Source organism: Cervus elaphus, chromosome 22 (assembly GCF_910594005.1).
Source record: "Cervus elaphus chromosome 22, mCerEla1.1, whole genome shotgun sequence".
NCBI lineage: Eukaryota > Metazoa > Chordata > Mammalia > Artiodactyla > Cervidae > Cervus > Cervus elaphus.
In genome coordinates this window covers 36153030-36163428 of record NC_057836.1, presented here as the reverse complement: position 1 = coordinate 36163428, position 10399 = coordinate 36153030, and the positions used below count along the sequence as shown (strand labels likewise).

Below are 10399 nucleotides of genomic sequence, written 5' to 3'. Positions count from 1 at the left end.
AACATTCCCCCTTGTCTTCCCTTTTTTCTTTTGATGCTCAGTTGCCTGTGGTCAGAAACAGGTGTTACTTTCTGAGAACAATTCTGAAAAATAGTTCACCTCAGAAATTTATGTGAACAAGCTAGTCACTGCCAAAAGCAAGTTGGTAAATACCATGATCCCAGGAATAATGCATATGGCTGTATACCTGTTTCAACCTCTATGGGGCTTGATGAAACTTGCTGTCGTCTCAAAATTTCCTCAACAAAATAACAAAATGAAGGACACTGCATATTCAGCTACTGCTTACATAGACCCAAGATTTCCTCAAGCTTAAAAATGCTGTCATTTCTGCAGAGTCACTGCAGACTATTAATAGAAGCTTCCACTATCTCTGGGAGTCATTTAGCTGAATGCAGCTCTTGCTGTAGGGAGAGTGAGTGGTCAGTGATGAGACCACCCTTGTTCCCCAAGTCCTGTTTAAGTAGGCCATCTAGAAGGCTGGTCAAAAGAAGACAGATAAGCAGTTCAGAATCACAGAGTAAATGATCTCACCGATAATGGTTTATTCAATAACTAAAAAAATATTTACTGTGTATCGACTGTGGTTTCTGGCATTGTTCTAAGTGCTAGAGATACAATAGTGAGCAAAACAACCCCCATTCTTACAGCTCACAGTCCTGGAGTGGAGGACAGATGAGAAAAGACAGATGAGTCCATTACTAGAGGGTTTTTTTTGCCTGCACTCCACAGGATCCTAGTTCCCCGAGCGGGGATCAAATCCATACCCTCTGCATTGGAAGCACAGAGCCTCAACCACTGGACCACCAGGAAAATGCCCCATTACTAGAGCTTAATGAAGGCCTTAAGAGGGGAGGTAGAGGCTGCTACCCAACCATCTTGGTGTGCACTCTGCTGGTCCCACAAGGAGTTTTTCAGCCAAAACTGTACTATATCACAACACAGCATAGAAAACAGCATGCCAGGAACTATCTCCCCACAATGAAGCGATGCAGAGGGTGGGGTGGGAAAAGGAGCAAGAAACGATGATGAGAATATTGTAATTATTTGATCTTTCAGGAGAAGTTTCAAACATATTAAGAAAGCTTGTTTAATAAACAAAACCATTGGTACATTGGTCTGGCACATGGAATTTGTAGACAAAACTGGGAAAAAGGAAGTGAAAAAAATTTTTAGTTTGGAATTGAAAAGCCAAATTTTAGTATTTTTCTATGTTCACAAAAATAGCTTCATCTTAAAAATTAAATCCTTATGTAAAGAATTTTTTAGGGCCATGAAAATACCATCATAATGATGGACACATGTCATTTACATTCATCCAAACCCATATGAACTTCCCAGGTGGTGCTAGTGGTAAAGAACCCGCCTGCCAATGCAGGTAGGTATAAGAGACCTGGGTTCGATCCCTGGGTCGGGAAGATCCCCTGGAGGAGGGTATGGCAACCCACTCCAGTATTCTTTCCTGGAGAATCTCCATGGACAGAAGCTGGTGGGCTGCAGTCCATGGGGTCACAAAGAGTTGGACACAACTGAAGTGACTCAGAGAGAAAAACCCATAGAATATAAAACACTAAGAGTGAACCCTAACATAAACCAGGGGCCTTGGATAAACATGATGTGTCAATGTTGGTTCATCAGTGTAGCAAGTGTACCCCTTTTGTTGATAATGGGGGAGGTCATGCCTCTGTGGGGGCAGGAAATAATGGGAAATCTCAGTACCTTCCAATCAATTTTGCTGTGAACCTAAAATTTCTCTTAAAAAAAAAGTTTTGTTTCAAAAAAGAAAACTTGCATCTTGGTTGTGTGCTCCGACCACACACCCTTATAAAGCAGCCATATAAGTGAATCAGATATTACAGAATAAAAAGCCCATTAACATACAGTGTCTTAAATGAAGAGGAGTAGCTCTAGCGCTAGTGTGTGTTGGCATTTTCTTGGGAATAATGGTTGTGAAAGTTGCTCAGTTGTGTCCAACACTTTGTGACCCCATGGACTACACAGTCCATGGGATTCTCCAGGCCCGAATAACATGGAGTGGGTAGCTGTTCCCTTCTCCAGGGGATCTTCTCAACACAGGGATTGAACCCAGGTCTCCTGCATTGCAGGCGGATTCTTTACCAGCTGAGCCACAAGGGAAGCCCAGGAATAATGGTTAGATAAAGCTTAACACTCCCATTGGAACATTAAGAACATTTTCTCTCCTTTTTCAGTTGTCAAACCCAACAGCCGGCTTAATCACCAGCGCCCTCTTCCAAATGCTCCTTATCATTTGGTTGTTGCTGCTTGTCAGCAGCTGGCTACTCTTTGCTCTCTCTGCTTGAGCTCTGGGCACAAAAGTGAAGTTGTTAGTTTTTTGCTAACTGTCTCCATGATGACTGGTAGGAAATAACTGATCCTTCCTTCATTGTTTGTAGTGAAAGCCTGTCTCCAGTTCTATAAGCTTCCCTCTGCATCTTGCCTAGAGAAGACAAGACAGACATATTTTCCCTGGGCCCTGGGCCATCTGACCCACTCCCCATGCATTGTTTTCTCAAGATCAGGAGATTGGGGCAATCACCATTCACCCTGAGGGGTAGCAGATGAAGGGGATGTGTGTGGGAGTGGAAAAGCCTAGTTTTAAAGACAGAACATTGTGGGCACCCTGCCTACCATGATAGCCTAGCCTAATGAGAAATCTTTATTTTTTTCATATTTTCAACAATATTCTGATCAGCATGCCTTTCTCATCACTAGTCCTGTCTGAGATTTGAACACTATTCTCTGTTCATGAGGAAAAAAAAAAAATCTATATTTAGTTTAAAAACATTACATCATCGAGAGGGCAAAGTTTAAAGTACTTGACCTGTTTCTGAACGTTGTTACAGAGCTGTCTTAACAAATGAGACATAGAAGAATGTTTTCAAGAGTCCTAGGAAAACGTTATCTCTTTTTTTTTTTTTTTTTTTTTGAGTTTTTATGTGTGGCCATTTATTGATTGCTGGGAATACAGCTTACTGAGAATACATTGACATGCATTTGAGGGGAGAAATTAACCAAACCTGAAAGGAAGCCATTCAATAAGCCTGAGAGTTAATAAGGTAAGAGAGATTAGATCTAAAGACACAGTGTGTGGGGTGACTCCAACAACCACGGAGGGTTGTCCTTAAGATGGCAGCTGCAAACACTTTGGGAACTTCTGTTCTGAACTACTCTGGAACTATCAGGATAGAGAGAAGATCACCCTGCCTCTTTAGTTTAAACTAATGCAACAAAGAAAGCTGCTCACTGATGTGCCAGAAAACAAAAAATTTGCTGTCACTTCGAACTGTTCAAGGCAATTCCATTTTTACAAATTCTTCCACACCAGTTTGTATGCTTTAGAGTTATACGCAGCTATGAGATTTAGAAAAGATTCACAACTGATGCAAAAGACTGTAGTCATATCATTCCCATATCTGCTGATTTATGCTCTGTTCTAATACTAGCAGATTTTTACAGCATATTGTCAATTTTTCCCCAAGGTGTTGAACTCATTGATACAATAAAGTGATATAAATTAAAAGAATTCCAGTTACACTTAAAAGGACAGAGATTAAGTTACTGGAATGTCTCAGATCATAATTTAAAATTATTTAATGATATATGTGGTACATACGACATAAAGATTACAACCTAAAGGTGGATAAAGCGCTGAGACATACTCCTAACTGCAGAGTTACATGCCAGAGTTTCTCCCAAACTTTTTAACCGGTACTTTTTTCTTAAAATGGTAACATCGATGTTACTTGATATTCAAAATGTTCTGAATTGCTTTCTGTGGCAGCAGGAATAAAAAAGAAAACAGAAACGGACATACCCCAGTGAAATTAAAAAAAGGCGGGGGGAAGATTTTGTTTTTTTGTTTTTAAGAGGCAGTCTATTCCTTCCACGAACCATGCTCTTTCCTTAAAGCTCTGGGGGTCGAGGGGCGGAGGGGGGAACCGGTCACGGCTTGCAGCGCTGGACAAACCGAGGGTACAAGCACACATCTCGGATGTGGTATCTGTCCAGAATCCAGGTCAAGAATCGTTCCAAGCCCAGGCCATAGCCACCATGTGGACACGTGCCATACTTTCTCTGGTCCGTGTACCAGTAATAGGGAGTGGGGTCAATCCCTTCTCTTTTGTAACCTGCCAGGATCTCTTCATTATCCCAGATACGCATGGAGCCGCCCACAATCTCACCAACGTTGGGCATCAACACGTCGACAGATTCGGTGAGGCGGGGGTCCTCGGGACAGCGCTGCATGTAGAAGGACTTGATCTCCACGGGAAAGCGACACAGCAGGATGGGCTCGTTGATGGTGTCCGTCATCAGCCTCTCCGGAGCTTCCGGGATGTCCTCTCCAAATTCATAGAAGGTTCCATCTTCTTTCTTTATGTTGTGTTCTTTCAGCCACACAATAGCATCTGAATAGTTCATCCGTTTGAAAGGCCGTTTAGGGGGCTTAAAATTCGGGTTGAGGTCACGCACTATGCTTCCTGCAGGTGACTTCAAGACTCTATCGACCACGTCACACACCAAGTCCTCCAGTCGGCTCAGGAGCTCCTCGAAGGTCAGGAAAGGACACTCAGCTTCCACATGAGTGTATTCAGCCAGGTGCCTTCGTGTTCTGGACTGTTCCGCCCTGTATGACTGTGCGATACAAAAGACATCCCCCAGAGCAGGAATGCAGGTCTCCAGGTAGAGCTGAGAGGACTGGGTCAGATATGCCTCTTCCCCAAAGTAGTCCAGCTTGAAGAGTGTGGCACCGCCTTCCACCTGTGTTTGCACTAACGTTGGAGGAGTAATTTCGTGGTACCCCCTGTCGAAGAAGTGGTCTCTGAAGCACCTGGTGACCACGGAGCGCGCCTTCAGGATCTTCGACATGTTCTCCCCCCGGATCATCATGTGTCTGTTGTTGAGCTGGACGTCGACGTCAGACTCCTCGTTGATCAAGTTGTCAGCGCCTCCGGCGGGGGCCAACCCAATCAGTTCCCAGAAGTCACAGCTCAGCTCGTGGCCCCCCGGAGCCTGCTTGCCCTTCGGGGTAAGATTCAGCATTCCATACACTGCAACGCTGCTCTCAGTGGACAAGACAACACCGTTGTAACACTGACACAAATCATCTGACAAGACACACTGGAGAAAACCCGTACCGTCCCGCAACACTAGAAACATTAAATTCTTTCCTTGCCGACGCAGCCTGTGGACCCAGCCAAATACCTTTACCCTTTGGCCTCTATATCCTTCTAGTTCCCGAATCTTCACACATTTCGGCTCTGGAAGACTTGGGTCGTTTTTAATGGTGATCTTCTTTGCTTCTTCCAGGTTCTTCTCTCTTCGCAAGTTGTCTTCTGCCTCCTTCTTCTCCCGGGACTCACTCTTCATCTGCTCCCTGTGCCACAGCTTCCTGATGTTCTTCATCTGGGACTTAGAGATAACATCCCACCTCTCATTTTCTTTTTGTGAATCTACATAAATGGTAGGAAAGGGTTCTTTTCCAACTGTCATCAAAGCCTTAAGGCCTGTTTTAAAAGGTTTCTCCTTGGTTCCATCACCGGTAGCATCATTTCCCTCTCGGTTGGAGACATACAGCTCTGCGAGCACCATCCCTGCGGGCGCCCTGGCCACCTCCAAGGACATCGCCGCCAACACGCAGCCGCCTGGTCTCCACGTTATCTCTTAAGATATAGACTATACCTTCTCATGAAGATGGTGCCGAAGGTGAAGAAGGAAGCTCCTAAAGCTGAAGCCAAAGCAAAGGTTTTGAAGGCCAAGAAAGCAGTGTTGAAAGGTGTCCACAGCCACAAGAAAAAGAAGATCCGGAGGTCACCCACCTTCCGGTGGCCCAAAACACTGCGGCTGAGGAGGCAGCCCAAATATCCTCAGAAGAGCGCCCCTAGGAGAAACAAACTTGACCACTATGCCATCATCAAATTCCCCCTCACCACCGAGTCAGCCATGAAGAAAATAGAAGACAACACTGGTATTCATTATGGATGTCAAGGCCAGAAAGCACCAAATTAAACAGGCTGTGAAGAAGCTCTATGACATTGATGTGGCTAAGGTCAATACTCTGATCAGTCCTGAGGGAGAGAAGAATGCATATGTTCGACTGGCTCCTGACTATGATGCTTTGGATGTTGCCAACAAAATTGGGATCATCTAAACTGAGTCCAGCTGGTTAATTCCAAATATAAAAGTTTTCACTATGTAAAAAAAAAAAAAAGATGTAGACTATACATGGGGTGCTGTGGGAGTCATGAATGCTGGTGATAGTCTTGATAGTCACATGTTATTCATTGGTGTGAAATTCCAGGTAAGTGTGGCCTGCGCAGGTGTTGCTAAAACTCAGCCTCTGTTCAGTGGTGCCGAATAGAAATGTGGAGACCGAGTTTTGGGTGACATAGAAAGAAGAGTAGCTTCTATTGCTTTGCTAGACAAAGGGGCCCACAGTGGGCGAATGCCCTGAAGACAGTGCCCTGGACGCGGTAGTGAGGAGTTTTATAGTGTTCAAGGAGCAGGGCGTGATCAGCTCTTGGACTGATTGACATCAAGGTGAAGTTTCAAGCATCACCCATCTTCTTGTTTCAACCAGTGTGGGGTCTGTATTCTTGTGGTCAGCAGTTTTCATCTGAGTGGGGGGTGGAGGGGGCGGTCTGCCTCCTGTAAAATCAACTTAGGAGTGTGTGTCAGGCCTTTATCTATGTCTTTCAGGGAACTGGGAATATGATGATTCTATTATGTGGCAGAATTATTGTCTAAATTGTTACCAGTTTCCTAGCCCAACAGTCTCTACATCTTCACATTTCCCAATCATTAACTCTTGAGTCAGCATTTTACTTCAAAAGTCAAGGACAGAGGGGCTTGTACACAGTTCCACAGGGATCAGACCTGATCTTTTTCTTTACCTCATACTCTACACCCAAATCCTGATGATTCTACTTTCAAAATATACTGTGTTCCCAAATCAATCATGTCTCAATATTACATCTTAGTCCAAAACATCATTATCTATTTCCCGGGCCACTGAAATAGACTTTACTTCCATTACCTTTGACCACTTTCCCATCCACCCAGCTGTTGGGTTGGGCCACTAAGTCTCCAAAGGTGCAAATGACAATTTCTTTTCAAGGAAATTGGCTTGGTGGCTCCTCTCTCCCCCGGGTTGTTTTTGCCTTATCTGCATGGTTATCCCTGAGTCATCCTTGATGTATGGGATCCAGGTGATGTATGGGATACTAGAGATGACTACATAAGTAAGAATATGGAGCTGCTGGGACTTTCCTCATGGTCCAGTGGTTAAGACTCTGTGCTTCCAGAGCAGGAGCCACAGTGGGTTTCATTCCTGGTTGGTGAATTAAGATCCCATATGCCCTGTGGTGGGGCTTCCCAGGTCGCTTAGTGGTAAAGAATCTGCCTGCAGTGTTGGAGACACAGGATATGCGGGTTCGATCCCTGGGTCAGGAAGATCCCCTGCAGGAAGGCATGGCAACCCACTCTGGTATTCTTGACTGGAGAATACCATAGACAGAGGAGCCTGGCAGGCTATAGTCCACAGGGTTGCAAAGAGTTAGACATGACTGAAGCAACTGAGCACGTATGCATGCACATGCTCTGTAGGGAGGCCAAAAGATTAAAGAAAAAAAATGAGTATGGATCTGCTATGGAGTGTGGAGCACATAGAGAAGAATCATGAGAAGTTCATGTTGGACAGGAGGATTTTTTGCACCAATAAATGACTCTCATCTTAATAGTTTCTGCTTCAAAATAAACAAGTTCCAGGACGAAAGTTTAATATGCTCTAAGGGGTGTAAGCTGAAGGTCACATAACTCTTGAAGAATAAAGTCCAGGAATTTTCAAGCAAAGATAAACATGAGGCTATATACATAAAGTTGGGCTTCCACAGGTGGCTCAGTGGTAAAGATTCTGCCTGCCAAAGCAGGAGATGTGGGTTCAGTCCCTGAGTTGGGAAGATCCCCTGGAGAAGAAAATGGCAACCCACTCCAGTACTCTTGGCTGGGAAATCCCATGGATAGATGAGCCTGGCAGGCTACAGTCCATGGGGTCTCAAAGAGTTGGACACGACTTAGTGACTAAATAGCAACGCAGCATACACACAAAATAGGATCATCTCAGTGAATACGGTAGCATTAAATGCAGGGGCTAAGTTGAAAGGGGTATTTTGTCTTTAATAATTTTTTTTCTTCAGATTTCTGTTTGTAAGCTTCTGTTATTAAGCCCTTCCCCACACTATTTGTATGTACTATTTATACATCCAGTGGTCATGTATGGATGTGAGAGTTGGACTATAAAGAAAGCTGAACGCAGAAGAATTGATGCTTTTGAACTGTGGTGTTGGAGAAGACTCTTGAGAGTCCCTTGGACTACAAGGAGATCCAACCAGTCCATCCTAAAGGAGATCAGTCCTGGGTGTTCATTGGAAGGACTGATGTTGAAGATGAAACTCCGATATTTTGGCCACCTGATGTGAAGAGCTGACTCATTTGAAAAGACCCTGATGATGGGAAAGATTGAGGGTGGGAGGAGAAGGGGATGACAGAGGATGAGATGGCTGGATGGCATCACCGACTCAGTGGACATGAGTTTGGGTGAACTCTGGGAGCTGGTGATGGACAGGGAGGCCTGGAGTGCTGCAGTTCATGGGGTCACAAAGAGTCAGACACGACTGAGTGACTGAACTGAACTGAACTGAACCACACTATTTGAAGAATGACTATCTAATGTGGACAAAATTATAGCAAAGTGAATGTCAGTCGGCAAACTGAACTGTACAAGAAGCCTGTTTTTCTACGGTCCTACACTCTACCTGCTGAGCTATGGCAGGGAGTATAGCAGTCTATTCTTCTATAACCTAATTTCTGTTTGGAGCCCCCATTCTCCCAAGGCAGCAGGAATTAATCTCTGTCAGTTCGGGGATTTCCTCCCACATTTCCCAGAGTTGCATCAAATTTCTGGAGAATGTTCAAGGGATGAGAGGTTGGGAGTGGAAGCACAAGTGTGAATCTGACCTCTGGTCACCATCTGTCCATGCTGGCGGGCATCACTGGGATGGCTGACACTGGGCATGGGAAAGACCTGCCACGCTGGCTCTCACAAGGACCACACCCTCAGAATCTATCTGTTGGACACACCTCACAGTCATTTTTCTAGGCTATTCCAGGAACCCAAAAACCTATCTGGAGCTTGGGTAATGCCTCCTTCCCACCTGACTCTTGAATGAGTGAGGGTAGAAGGGGAGGGGGTGGGCCCATCTCGAGGCCCCATTAGCATCTGTGTTCCAACTTCTTCCTACACCAGGAAATCTTTGTCGGGGATCCCATCCTCCACATTACTGAGTAGATTTCTACACCTTGTATATGTCCTGCACACTTGCCATTCTCTTTGGGGTGTCAAAACCAAAAGCAGCTCATTATTTCCCGCTTTCTGTTAATTTATTCTGCCTGAGGGTGTGCATGCTCAGTCATTCAGTCATGTCCGACTCTTTGTGACCCTATGGACTGTAGCCCTTCAGGATCCTCTGTCCATGGGATTCTCTAGGTAAGAATACTGGGGTGAGTTGCCATACCTCCTCCAGGAAGATCTTCCTGACTCAGGGATCAGACCCGAGTCTTTTTCATCTCCTGCATTGACAGGCAGTTTCTTTGCCACTAGTGCCGCCTGCGAAGCACCCGGCCTGAGGATAATAGAATTCAAATAAGCTATCTGCTGTTTGGAAGACATGAAGAATGAAGAAGTAGAGAAAATAATAGAGGAAAGCATTGGCTAGTACTTAAAAAATGTATCCTACCTCATAACTTTCAATTGATTAATTCCATAACAGAGGTATGAAGCATAGACTGGAGTGGTGTCTGAAACAGGCATTTAGAATTTTAGAAACAGGCATTTAGAATTCTTTTTTTTAATTTTTTTATTAGTTGGAGGCTAATTACTTCACAACATTTCAGTGGGTTTTGTCATACATTGATATGAATCAGCCATAGATTTACACTTATTCCCCATCCCGATCCCCCCTCCCACCTCCCTCTCCACCCGATTCCTCTGGGTCTTCCCAGTGCACCAGGCCCGAGCACTTGTCTCATGCATCCCACCTGGGCTGGTGATCTGTTTCACCATAGATAGTATACATGCTGTTCTTTTGAAACATCCCACCCTCACCTTCTCCCACAGAGTTCAAAAGTCTGTTCTGTATTTCTGTGTCTCTTTTTCTGTTTTGCATATAGGGTTATCGTTACCATCTTTCTAAATTCCATATATATGTGTTAGTATGCTGTAATGTTCTTTATCTTTCTGGCTTACTTCACTCTGTATAAGGGGCTCCAGTTTCATCCATCTCATTAGGACTGATTCAAATGAATTCTTTTTGACGGCTGAGTA

General features: G+C 44.5%; 1 protein-coding gene and 1 pseudogene across 1 annotated transcript; one reads left to right on the top strand and one right to left on the bottom strand.

Annotated features, from left to right (window-relative positions):
- Positions 1–3362: 3362 nt before the first annotated feature.
- On the bottom strand, positions 3363–5672 carry LOC122680552 (asparagine--tRNA ligase, cytoplasmic-like). The gene has a single exon (XM_043882058.1). The coding sequence runs from the start codon at positions 5641–5643 to the stop codon at positions 3964–3966; it is 1680 nt and encodes a 559-aa protein (XP_043737993.1). The 5' UTR covers positions 5644–5672; the 3' UTR covers positions 3363–3963.
- LOC122680553 lies at positions 5653–10156 on the top strand (annotated as a pseudogene).
- The last annotated feature ends 243 nt before the right edge of the window (positions 10157–10399 follow it).

Bases quoted from the DNA above. Each gene is read 5' to 3' on its own strand.
- LOC122680552 (XM_043882058.1), bottom strand. From the start codon at position 5,643: ATGTCCTTGGAGGTGGCCAGGGCGCCCGCAGGGATGGTGCTCGCAGAG.